Source organism: Periplaneta americana, chromosome 13, assembly GCF_040183065.1.
Source record: "Periplaneta americana isolate PAMFEO1 chromosome 13, P.americana_PAMFEO1_priV1, whole genome shotgun sequence".
Lineage (NCBI taxonomy): Eukaryota > Metazoa > Arthropoda > Insecta > Blattodea > Blattidae > Periplaneta > Periplaneta americana.
In genome coordinates, this window is record NC_091129.1 from 86,180,168 (window position 1) to 86,194,439 (window position 14,272).

The window sequence follows — 14,272 nt, forward strand, 5'->3', positions numbered from 1 at the left end:
TGCACACGTTTCGTCATTCTTTCCGAAGCCTCTCCTTAAGATGTTGTTTTGATTTTATTGGGGGTTTCCTCACTTGTTTTTCCAACCTGTCCCATAAATGTTCGATCACATTCATGCCTGGAGACTGCGGAGGAGGATGGAGTACCTTGGGGGACTGGTACAGCGACCACAGTTGTACAATATAGGACTATGCTTGGGGTCATTATCTTGGTAGAACGCGAACCAGTCATGAATCCCCATTTTTTCCGCACTTTGCTGTAGATTATCCTTCAGGAGTTGAAAGTAATGAATACTTGTCCATTTATCCGTCAATGAACACTAGATTGCCAACTCTGCTTGCGGACATACACCCCCATACCATTACACTGCCAACACCATGCTTGTTACTTGCATATTTTGTTCGCTAAACTCTTCATTGGGTCTTCGCCATACTGTAATCTGGCCTTCTGATTCGCTGATATTAAATTGCTCTCGTCTGAAAAGATAATTCGATTCCACCAATCCTGATCCTTTTCTAGGTACTCTTTTGCGAAAAGTAGTCTTTTACTCTTGTTTATTTTGTTGATGTAGGGCTTGTTTCTTGCCACCCAGCCATGAAAATTGTTTCTCCTCAGAACTTTTCTAATAGTCTCGGGATGGACTTCTTTCCCTAGTTCTTCATTGACCTCAGAAGCAATTCTTGGAGCACTTAATCTAGGATTTTTTTACTTTCCGTACTATTATTGCTTCTTCTCGCATGGAAAATGTCCTTGGACGTCCTGAGTGAAGATACGATTCAAGTCTGTCTTCATCTCTGAATATCTCTGAGCAATATCCGCCACTGTGCTCTTCTTCATCTGTAGTATATCGGCTATGTATCGGATTTTCCCCTTGCATGGTGGAAAACCACTGATTGACGCAGCTGGAACATACTGTCTTTTCCTCTACGCCCCATTTGTTTCTATACACTACACAATACTGAGCTACTGAAGGCACACACTGTTATATACTGACTATTCGTGTATCTGACTATATTATTCTATAGACTGCAGACAACTTAATCTGTTGTCTCTGATTGGTGTCCGAAAACTTATGTTGAAGTCACATTATGACGTACCCCACTACTGCTTCATAATCAAACTAAAAATATACATTAAACGCACTATGTACAATCTTTGAAAAGTAAACTTTCCAACAGTTCACTTAAAATTCCTTATGATATTTTTTTGCACATGTGACCGTATTATTTAGTAATAAACAGGCATTGTCCGAATAATTTAGTGATTCACTGTATGTCACTGTTTAAAAATACGCTAACCAGTTCGTGCTTGCTACTGCTGAGTGGTGGCGTCCCTTGCTTACATTTTTACCTTGCAAGCATGACAGTACTGTACGAGATGGCGAAACGAAAGCAGCTTTCAGAAGATCTGAAGAAAGTTATGTTCAACGTGCCCTTAAAAGCAAGTCCTTAAGGGAAATAAGTAAAGTTGTTGGACATACACATTCAACAGTTCAGAACATTCTAACAAATTTAAATAGGCCTATGAAGGGTCTTGGACGAATTTTAGGCGAAAACCAAAAGAAAGAAAATTAAATGAAAGGGACGAAAGATACGTTGTACAACAAATTCGTCGTTACCTTAGGTTAAGTGTTGAAAAACTGCGTTCACAAGTACAAGACGCTACAGAAAAAGAAATGTCTAACCAGATCATTCGTCGTGTACTGTGAAAACATGGATATCATGACAGGGTTCCAAGTAAAAAAAAATTATTAGTGAGTCAAATAGAATAAAAAGACTTCTATTTGAAAACGAACACGTTTCTAAAGAGGACTATTGGGATCGTAATATGGCCCGACGAGACAAAGATAAATCTTTTGGGCTCAGATGGTTGCAACAGAGTGTGGAAGAAGGCAAACTCTGCCTTCAGGAAGGAAAATGCCTTTCCTACTGTAAATCACGGAGGTGGTTCCATCATGATATTGGCCTGTATGTCTTCCTCTGGAGTCGCAAACGTACACTTCATTGATGGAATTATGAATAAAATGACGTACAAGAGTATTCTTGTTACAAATTTGAAAGAAAGTTCTTAAAAAATTGGCTTCCAGGGTAGTTATATATTTCAACATAATAACGACTCTAAACACACTGCCAAAAAACGTCAAAACCTGGCTCATTTGGAAAGTTCACCATCAATTAAAAATCCCACCTCAATCAGCGAATTTAAATTCTATCGAACATTCCTAGTCAATTTTGAAAAGGAGGGTGCGAAATAGCAAGGTAACATCCATTCCGAGGCTCAAAAGAATGGTGGCAGAAGAATGGCAGAATATCACCCCAGAGGTTTGCAAGAAACTTGTCTCTTCAATGAAAAGAAAATGTGAGGAGATTATTAAAGCCAAAGGATATGTTATAAGATATTAAGTTTGTGTAATAGTTGATAATTAACACTTTGAAAAGTATAAAGTCATTAGATGTATGAAGAGAAAAGTTGCATAAAATTTGCACATTTTTTTTTATTTTGTATATTTATTTATACTGATTTGAAAAATTTAATGAAGCGTATTTTATATCGTGAAAAGAAGATAGTTTTTTTTCGTATTTCAATTTAACCCATTAAAATAAATTATACTTTCGTTAACAAAATTACATATTTTTAATAACAATATTACTGTATGAACAAGATTGTTACATATTGTATATTGAAAATGCACTGTGATAGCCTGAGTTTGTTTCGTAGGGAGAGACGGAAGAGTACTGTACTGCCCGCATTTCACGAGAAGAGCCGAGCAAGGAATGCGAGTTTTTCCCCCACTCTTATAACCTATTCCCGAGACGGAACCACCCGGCCATTGACTGAGCCTTGTTTTTACCAGCCGGCCAATAACACCACTCCCATCCACCTGCTCCTTCAAGAACGCTGAGTTGCTGGCTTACTCTCTCCTCTTACCCCGCAAGGACCATAATCCCCTCGTAGGGATCCTCTCGTGAAATTTGGACAGTACCTCTGATCACGAACCGGATTGTACTCTATCGCACAGGTAAACAAGACTCAACGCGCCACCTCTCTTCATCTGTACTCCGTTGCACTGTGAACTTCACTTCATTCTTAAGTTATCTCGGATCCTAAGCCTGACAATAGTGCTTTCATACAAAATAAACTGCTCAAAAATAAATAAGGATATTTCAATCAAAATAAAAAATCTTAATCACTTGTTATTTATTCTTACATATAATTCAATAATAAATTGAGTTGAAGGTTTTCTAGGGTATTTATTACACAATATTACGAATACTACCAAACTGAAAGAAAAAAACAGGGACAAAATTTGGGATATATCTGCATTAAGTATTTATTACAATAAGAACAAGATTGGCAGGTGTTTTGTCACATTAGTAACGAATTGTACTTTCTCGGACATTTGCAACATCTTGACAACTCTCTGGCAAGCTTCGAATGCAACGTCAATCTGGTCTTATGGTATTTCATTGAATGCTATGGGTAGTATCTCTGCTAGTTCTCTGATGGTAGCTGGGTGTGGTACATATAGTTGCAAAGTTGCCTCTCAAGCAAGTTCCAGACATGCTCAATTGCATTTAGGTTTGGAGACCGAGGTGAAAGTGGAAGATGATTGATCTGAAGGTCTTCCTGGGCTTCCATAATTACTGCGGCTCGAGTGCAAATGCATATCATCAAGAAATATATAATTCTCTTGACCAACGACATCAAATCTGTTCGAATTGCACTCCTTCTCCAGCTCCTATGCGTACCTTTGACCTCTCAGTGCTTCATTGATTATATGAAGTTCAGTTCGCCAGCCTCAGGAAACACCTGCCCAAACCATAACACTTCCTCCACCATAGTATGTCAAACCTTCTTAACAGAGTCTACTTATAATTGTTTGATCAGGTACCAAAAGGCCAGTGGCGTCCTGAAGGTCTTTTTGTATATGTCTAGCTGTAGCAAATGGTGTTCTTCTTGTTTTAATGATGATGAGACGGTCCTGTCGAGGCGTAGTCTTACGATTTGATCCACTGCCAAGTCGTCTGATTACCAAACCTGTCTCCCGAAAACGAGGAAGTACTCTAGAAATCACACTCTGGGATGTACCTATCAAATCTACTATATCAACTTGACATTCACCTCGCTGCTCTAATCGAACTATCATTTCTACCTGATCACTTGATAGATGTTGCCTCTGCATGTTAATTCAAAGAATATTCATGGAAAAACAATCTTGTTGTTAAAACAATTAAAAATTAAATTATAACTTGAATGTGTGGAATCTGATCGTACAATGTCTGATTATTCACAAATAAACAATTGAATTACGCTTCAAATTCTTGTTGCTATGCAACATTCAGTTGTTTTCATATCCAGGAAGATAACACCATAATTATTATTTGAAGAAAATATTTGGAAGTAATTGATATTGCAATATCCCTATTCATTTCTAAGCAGTTTGTATTATGTTCGCAGTACAATATCGAGTAGTCTCAACTCGCTGGGGGCGATAGTATACTGCGATTTCCTGCGTCCGTTCCTGGGAAACAACACAACTGACAGGACGGCCAACAACATCATGAAATGCATTGTTGTTATTGTTGGGGTAATCGCAACTCTATTAGTATACGCCGTGGACAAGCTTGGAAGCATTGTACAGGTAATTGTACTCAAAAGATGTCAGACTGGGAAAGTATGAATGAATGAGTTTAATTCTGTGGTATTTGGTCAAAACATGATAGCCCCAAAAACTCTATTTTGAGATACAAGCATTTTTATTTTTTAAGATACAAACATCTTTATTTTCACTTTTCGTACGTACAATTGTGAACCAAAATAACACAAGATTTGATACAGATATCACGGCTACATCAAACGAAAGAACTTTTTCTGAGTTAAAAAAAACAAATTCTCTTTGTTATTCGCTTTCGCCATTTTTCGTTTCTTTATTCCTTCCTTCGCTAACTATCTAATAATTTCTACGTACATTCATTCATTTACTCTTCCCTTCAGTTATGGTTTCATTTTTTCATTAAACACATTCTTTCTGTCTTTTAACAATTTTCTTAATTCTTTTATTCACATTTCCTTCTGTTCGGTTTCTTCTTCATGCCGGAAATTTTCGTTTATTCCATCATTACTACAATAATTGATTTATGAGTTAGTCATGTGATTAATATTCACTAATTTATTATTCGCAAGAAAATATTCTGACAATTCTGTTCTATTTATGGAAACTATCCGTCAATTTGTTAAAATAATTGCAAGTAACAGGATGTCTTAACGACAAAAGACCTGTTACCAGACATAGAATTCATAAAGAAGGAAAAGTAAATTAAATATGTGAAATACTAGAATTTACTCCAAATAATCCTGTTCTTTCAGCATGATTCTGTTACTGCACACACAACTTGCATATTACTAGACTTTATTTAAGAAAATTGAAGATATGCACTAGATTGTGGGGGAATTTAAAGTACGAAATTTATATAAAAAAAAAGTCCCTCAGAAAATATAGGAACTAAAAGACAAAATCAGTCGAGATATTGCTTTTATTGCATCATAGGAACTCGCTTAATTTAAGGGAAATATTTTATGCAGAAATCGAGAATTTGTCACTACTAACAAGATATTTTAAAGAATTGTTATTATACAGATTAATGCTCATTATTATTAGTTTTAAAATTTAAATAAATTGATATTTAATATCAATTTATTCTTACCTTAACAACAGTGTTACATTGCGCGCTATTATTAGTAGCGACGTATGATGCATTTTACCGCTCGCAACGTAAGTTGTAGGCCTACTGCAGGCACGGATCGGAATCTGACGGCCCGGAACGCTACTAAACGCTCTGTATGAAAAACTGGTAGATAGGCGAATAGGGAAATAAACATCGATGTGATTTAACGAGAGAATTACCAAGAGAGTGAACTGAAGAATTTGTAAACATCCACATTTATAGTTATGTCTTGAAATATTTCTCTTAGCATATAATTATGTAAGAAGAGGAGCATACAGTAGTTCAATTATGAATAGGAAACTTAATAATACTTTTATGAGTGCTAATTTTGTGTACCTTGTCCTTTTGGTCCTATTGGGAGTGGATCAGTTGTCTCCCGTGACCAGTTTTTACAAGCACATTCCCTCCATGTAGAATAAGGTCCAAAGATAATAACAATCCAATTTCCTCCCGCCCACATTTGAAATATAAATAGCTCCCTTCCCTACGTTCCAATTCGGAAAATCTAATAGGCCTAAACATGTTCCACTAAACATGTAACATCACATTAGCATTGGAAAATGTTGACAGTACAGGGATATTATTTTATTTTTACTAACATTTCTAATATTAACCTGGCTAAACCTTTGGATTAACGATTGAGAACCGGATATACCGTTTGCTAACCCCTTTCCACGACTGGAGTTCGATGATACTGACGTAAAATACAGCAAATCACTTTACTAAGTATAGGAGGGAAGAAAAGTAGTTCATCCATTTACGTAAAGTAGAAATATCGCTATTTTGAGTTTGATGATTTTCATTAGGTTTTTCTTTAATGTAAATACAATACTGTATTAACAATAAGTGTGTTTACTTACGAACTGAGCTATCTACAGCACATTAGCTTACAATATAGACAATGAAGTTAAATTGAAAAATAATCATAATATGGATATTTAAACACAATTTTGAAAACGGTGTCCATTCATTTCGATACAGGCTTCAGTTCTTTTTTGCATATTATCGCACTATAGACTATTGTACCTAATTCCAAATACCAGTTTTGTCCTTCGTACTAGTAACTCATGTTGAAATAATTCTGTACCTGCTCTATAATTTTTTTTATATTTTATTGGGTTATTTTACGACTCTGTATCAACATCTAGGTTATTTAACGTCTGAATGAAATGAAGGTGATAATGCAGGTGAAATGTATCCGGGGTCCAGCACCGAAAGTTACTCAGCATTTGCTCCTATTGGGTTGAGGGAAAGCCCCGAAAAAAACCTCAACCAGGTAACTTTCCCCGACCGGGATTCGAACCCGGGGCACCTGGTTTCGCGGTCAGACGCGCTGACCGTTACTCCACAGGTGTGGACTCCTGCTCTATAAAAAATTACCTTACGTATTTAAATTCAGTCTTCACTTCTGCCCGATCCGAAAAGAGAAAATTACTCAGATATGCTATCTACTGTCCGTCTAAGTGGTTTTCTCGCAGGGCCGTAGAAAGGGGGGAAAATCACGTGACAATTAATTAATGAGGCCCTTTCATTCAAGTTATTTTAAACAGTTGTGTAATATTACGTAGACGTCCAATTCCTAACAGGAATTAATGTTTCCAGAAAAGATCTATGACATCCCAGCCACTAGTCTTTACAGAGGGGAAGCAGAAGCGGGTTGGAGAACCTGGATGCGACGTAGGCAAACGGACGACAGTACCTGTGGGAGAATATGATTCAATATTGAAAGTTCTTTCGTCACAGGAAAATGCGAACATATTTATGGAACACAGTATACTCACTATTTCAGTACTGTTTGTGTTTACTATGACCATAAGGCGACTTTGACTATATACGCTTGGTTCTGTGTGGAGAACAGTTGGAAGTTTACTGGTAGAGGGTGTGGGAGTGAAGAACATTAAAAAACTCAGGTATAATAAAAATTGAAGTAAAAATAAAATGATGTCCCTGTATTACACTGGGTATAGGAATGTCAAAGACCTTAACGAATTCATATGGATTAAATTTCAAATTTAATTTGAAACACTCATCAACTAAAACTAAGAAAGTAGTTCTATTTGCAGCCCATTTTTCTTGTTGCCCTCCAAGCTTCGTAAAATTTAAGATGATGTAAGGGTACATCTTTTCAATACTAATAAACTGCCGCAAGATTGCGGTATCATCGATTCATGGATCTCGCGTAGCCTACCGCTTGAACTCGAAATTTGGCAACATATCACTTATTGTATTGAAACAGTGTCTATCATGAATTAACGTGTGAAAGTTTTAATCCAGAAGAGTAATAACGATTTAATTCATTCATTTACTCATTCTTCATTCATTCATTCATTCATTCATTCATTCGTTCATTCATTCAATGTTCTCCCAAGACAGATCTTTCACTGTAAACCCAGCTTTCTCCATTCTTTCCTATTTTCTATCTTCCTCTTTGTTTCCTCATATTAATGTCGTCTGTCATCTGGCATCTCTTTCTATCCCGAACTGTTCTCCCGTTCAATATTCCTTCCAGTGTATCCTTCAGTAGGCAGTTTCTTCTCAGTCAATGCTTTAATTTATATGTAACGGTTTAAATTACAGTCTTCGAAAGACATTCAAGTGTGATATACAAAGAAGAACATATAAAAGAAAATTGTGTAACATTAGTTTGAACTTAAGCCAATAAGTGTGACTGAAATTATGGTTTCATTGCACGGAGGGAATGGGACTACCAATTACCAATGTTTACAATTTAAATCCGCAGGGAACTAGCGTGTGGCATTTGTGAATTTTATTTCAAATGGGGGGGGGGGGATAGAGCTGTTTCTTCACCGGTTGCATTTTGTCGACAGTGATAATATCAATTCTGTTTACTCAGTCTGAAAGTACTGCTATGCGTGGAGTATACTAGTGGTTACAACGCTGAGTGAATCGTCTAGAGTAACTTGAATTGTGACACAGTTCATGTCGATTTTCACAGGTTGTCACAAGCTTCGCTGGAATCACAAATGGAGCTATTGTTGGACTCTTCAGTTTCGGGGTGCTGAATCCCAGAGGAAACACAAAGGTTAGTCTCAAATCGGAAATGTAGACACGATTTCAATAAATGTTATTGGCATCGCAATATAACGACGCAACCTATAAAATTATGTACTGTCGTATTTTATTATATACGCAAATGATTTTTCATCCATGTATATGCAAAGTAGTATTTTCTTGAACTCTTTATTCACTGGAAAGTTATACAGGGACATCATTTTATTTTTACTTCAATTTTTATTGTACCTGAGTTTTTGAATGTACTTCACTTCCACCCCCTCTACTAGTAAACTTCCAACCATACTGCACACAGAACCGAGGCCGCATATGCAGTACTGAGTTAGTGAATATAGTACGTTCCAGAAATATGTTCGCGTTTTCCAGTGACGAAAGAGCTTTCAATATTGAATCATATTTTCGCACAGGTACTGTCGTCCGTTTGCCTACGTCGCATCCCGGTTTCCCCCACCTACTTCTGTTCGTCCCTCTGTAAAGTCTAGTAGCTGGACTGTATTAGCTCTTTTCTGAAAACATTAATTTCTGTTAGGTATTGGGCGTCTACGTAATATTATACAACTCTTTAAAATAACTTAAATAAAAGGGCCTCGTTAAGTAATTAACTGTCACGTGATTTCCCCCCTTTTCTACGACCCTGCGACAAAACCACTTGAACGGACAGTAGATAGTATATCTGAGTAATTTTATCTTTTCGGTTCGGGCAGAAGTGAAGATTGAATTTACAGCACGTAAGGTACTCTTTTATAGAGTAGATATAGAATTATTTCAACATGAGTTACTCGTACGAAGGACGAAACTGGTAATTGGAATTGGGTACAATAGTCTATAGTGCGATAATATGCACAAAAGAACTGAAGCCTGTATCGAAATGAATGGCTCTAGTTTAAAAAAAATATGTTTAAATATCTATATTATGATTATTTTTCAATTTAACTTCATTCTCTATAGTGTACGCTAATGTGCTGTAACAGTACAATATACACTGCATAATTAATACTTCCGAATGGATAGCTCAATTCGTGAGTAAAAACACTAAGTGTTAATACAGTACTGTATTTAGATTAAACAAAAACCTAATGAAAATTATCAAATTCAAAATTGCGATATTTCCTAGTTTACATAAATGGATGAACTACTTTTCTTCCCTCCTATACCTAATACAGTGATTTGTATTTTACGCCAGTATCATCGAACTTCAGTCGTGGAAGGGGGAGCAAGCGGTGTTTCCGGTTCTAGACCTTCAATCCAAAGATATAGCTAGGTTAATATTAAAAATGTTAGTAAAATAAAATGATGTCCCTGTACTTTATTGGGCAAGTCCGGCAAAGTAAAGGGCCTTCAATACCTAAATATATTGTACAGGAAAATTCCCTCACATATCCTCTTGGGTCTTGGAGTATAGTATACTAACTTATACTTCATACATGTATTTATTTTCAAATGTTCCACTAGGTGAAATCGTTATCGATCACTTCTTTGCTGTGCTTGTCAAGCTCCTGACATCTCTTGGGACTTACAGGAAGAAAAATAAGATCGATTTAATTATTGCAATGCGTGTTTCAACTATTTGTAATTGAAAATGGCGATCAGCAACTCAATAACATATTTCGAAGTAAGTACATAGTAAACGTTATATTTTAAGGGTAGACAAATTACTGTAACCTGCAGAATTTAAAAAAAAAAATCCTCATTTCAGTTACTTTTTTTTCTAAGTGTAGAATTACTGTATATGGAACTGTAAAAATAAAGCAAAAAATGTATCAGGACAGGACTCAGGAGGGTATGGGCGAAAAATATTACGACCTTCTGCCTGGAAGTAAGTCTCCACAGTTCAGCGGCTTCTTTAATTTTTTCGACTGTAGCGCTCTCGAAATTAAGAGGGAAAAAATGCATGCAGTTAATTATGTTCCACTGCCTAATATCTCATGCTGTAGTGTGTTATTCTTAATGACATAGGGTGCGCTAGCTGGTAGTGCTGTCAGTCTGATCTTCATGGGTTGGATGTCGATCGGGACACTAAACGCTGTCAGTCAGAAGAAGATCAAGCCAGTTACATTACCTCTCAGAGTGGACGGATGTCCTGTAAATGTTAATATGACTAACACTGCTCAGTAAGTAAAAAATGCATTTTTCAACAAAAACATCAATAGCAATAGTAAGAACAAATGTTTACGGAAACGTGGGGGGATTCAATAGGTTTGGGAAATGAAATTCTTTACATTTGTGTACTGGTGGTTTACAGGAAACATCTGGTTAAGAACGCCTAGTACCCAGGTTATAAAAATGATAGCAAAAGTCGTCATCTTAACAATGTAATGATAAGAAAATAAAATGTAATTGATTACGAAAAAGATGTGTAAGTGATAAATAAGTAGAAAGAACAATATACAGAGTGGACATAAAATAATGGTTATTCGGACACGAACTATGTTCGAACATGAGAGAGGCTACCAAGACATTACAAATTTCGTCTTATATCATATGAAAAATTAATCGAAATATTTGTACTTAGAAGCCTTATGCGAATAAAACACGAAGGGGTGAGAATGGAGGACAACGAATATTTTCATAACAAGGCTGAAAAAACACAACAGGCCCCCTCTTGTGGAGCGAACATCTGCGTGCAGAGGTGGTGGCAGTGTTTATCAGTCTCAATCAGTGAATCTGATTGATTCTTGTAAAGGACGGGAATTGACAGACGAATGACGTGTCAAGGTAGTGTGTTCTGCTGTGTTGTTTGTAATGAGGACAACGTAAAAAAATATATGTTAATGGCTTATGAACGAACATGTCAACGGACAAGTTATTACTACTGGTTCAAAAAATAAATTATTCGTGCTCTCTTTTCTTATAGCAAAATGACAATACGAAAATTTTGCAAAATCATGCTAGCGTAGCACATGTACATCATCTCGCACAGCCGCCATGATAATCATTGAACCTTCCTGCAATGTCGTTCCTATTTAGCTGCAGCGTGAGGCCATTGATGTCCACCAGCACGCAGATTCGGGACACTCTGAGAGAATACAAACGCACGTGCACACGATTCTTCGCATGAGTCTGTATGGCCATTCGTGTGATAACTATACGCACTTTAATAAAGGTATAAAACGAAACCAGATAAACCGAAGAACATTAATCCCTAATTTACTCTACTTGTATTCGATATCTTTATTTCCCAGAGCAACATTATTAAGTAACTGCACCTTATTTCCTCTCACCTTTCCCCTCAGACAGTAATTTCAGGCCTCATATAGTAGAGACTGAAGACCTGCAAGCATACGCATCCTATTGTGTCGTACAAACTGTGAACAAATTAATTTCCATATCAAAGAATAGTAATGAGTGCAGAACAAATGAAATAATGCGTTCGTTTAAATAATAGTAATAGTAATAATACCAGTAACTATAACTATAATCCTTATCATCTTCGTGAATGATTATATAATTTGTACTCTTCCGTCTCAAAAATGTTCACGCCTTCTTTTTAGAGATTGACCCACACCACAAATTTTCACTCTTGAGTGCCTGACATTTGTTAGATACGATCTCTTCAATTAATTCTATATTTTTAAATCGTACTTAAAACATATTTCATATTATTTAATTACATTCTTATGTCATAAGTTCGCCTGTAGTATAATAATGTGCATCGTGTTACATATCGGAAAAATCTCATTTCTGATTTCATTATGCCTAGATGGTCAGCTTCCACGAGCGGCAATTCAACAAATTTATACAATTTTAACAGCATTCTTTTGTTCCATTGTCCGCTGTATTGTTCCACAGATATATCCAAATCTATTTCAAAAAATTTATTTCAACATAATCTGATTTTCTGCGTACAAAATAGTAACCCAAATACTTTATCTTACTTCTCTGTTCTTTTGAATAATATTTTAGAAAAATGGATTTCAATAAAATTAATTACATTTTATTTTGAAGCTTGGATGGTTCGAGTTCCTGATGGTATAATCAATGGACGTCTACTGAATTGTATATTATTCGAGTGTTACTTGAACTGATTTTGTTGCAGCACTGATAATAAGGATGATGACGTGTTTGTGCTGTACAAGATTACGTTTTACTACTACACGATGCTTGGTACGCTCATCATGGTGCTAATTGGATCAATCGTCAGCCTGTTTACAGAAGCACCAAACAATGAGAAAACAAATCTGGTACTTTTCGCACCTATAGTGAGAAAGATGAGACAAGCTGGCCACCGTTCTAAGGAGGCCCAGAGACTTGTACAGAGTGAAACATCTTGTTGACAGGGTAGAAACTACTTTCGTTTGTTGAACATAATGTTCTTCATAAGTATGTTCTATGCAGGTGTAGTTTATTAAATTGCTTCGTTCCTTTTACTTCCTTATTTCTTTAATCCTTTCTCATCTTATTTTCTCCTTATCTCTTAAACTTACGCATTGTTCCTTTCTTCCCCCTGTCGATTTTGTCTTTCATATCCGACATTCATCAACCATCTACTCACATTCGTAAGTCTATCTACCTCTCCGTTCTGATTTATTTCTTTCCCCGTCAAATTTCTTTATTCGTTTCAATTTTCATGAGCCCTTCTCCTTCAACCCTGACTACAATTCTTCAAATATGAGACATATTGAAGAGGTATAGTCATGTGATTATACAGGACGAACCGCAAGTAATTTCATTAATTCAGGATGCAATTCTTCGAGATATTTCAAGCAAACAATTTTAATACAGTTTTGCTCCTTTTTGCTCCCTTTTCAAGATAATAATTGTTTTATATGAACACCTTATAGTGTGTTTTGTAAAAGCCATTGATTAAATTCCAAATATGACCAGTCAGTTTACAAGAGTAGTGTATTGTGATGATAAATGATTGAATGAATTTCCTTAAATGCATAGAAATCTGATCGAACAAATGTAACTTTTCGTTCTGCAATGAAATTTTACAATGTTACATTTATTCGGATCACATTTCTAAATATTTAAAGCACAACATTTTAACACGTCAGAAACGTCGTGTCAGTAGTTGCCGCATGCTGAAACTCCCATCCGAAGGCACGCTGAACTCTCACACTCCGTGTGCTATGGTATTCCAATACACACGAAGTACGTTCCTGTGGGTTCGTTATAACTCTAAATGCTGCATAATTCACACTGAGTTGAAATGTAAATATTTACACCATTTAACACAATTTTTTCTATTCAACAATGCCACAATGACAAGCGAAATAGCGTGAACAGTGTTTTCTTATGGTGTCATTTATCGTTTTCCGCCAACATTACAACACATATCCCCTGAATTCTTTGAGCAGTTCTTTCTAATGGCACCGGTTTGAATTTTGTAAAACGCATAATTACAAAATTATAACAGTTTATAATCACGGAAAGTTTCTGTGCACACATTATATTATATGACAGTGGAAATAGTAATAAATAAAGACATAAAACAGCATTGTTTACAAAGTTAGAATATCACATGTTATAGATCCCAACTGGTGGTATCCCATACACTCAGAAATATAAATC

The 14,272-nt window shown here is 36.0% G+C and overlaps 1 protein-coding gene across 1 annotated transcript in view; it reads left to right on the plus strand.

The window, feature by feature from the left end:
• Positions 1–13,346, plus strand: part of LOC138711587 (sodium-coupled monocarboxylate transporter 1-like) — a 37,732-nt gene extending 24,386 nt beyond the window's left edge. Inside the window, exons 10-13 of the mRNA XM_069842737.1 lie at positions 4,458–4,641; positions 8,682–8,768; positions 10,715–10,869; positions 12,795–13,346. Coding sequence (XP_069698838.1) covers positions 4,458–4,641; positions 8,682–8,768; positions 10,715–10,869; positions 12,795–13,032 — 664 coding nt within the window. The 3' untranslated portion in view covers positions 13,033–13,346. The remainder of the gene's footprint in view (positions 1–4,457; positions 4,642–8,681; positions 8,769–10,714; positions 10,870–12,794) is intronic.
• The last annotated feature ends 926 nt before the right edge of the window (positions 13,347–14,272 follow it).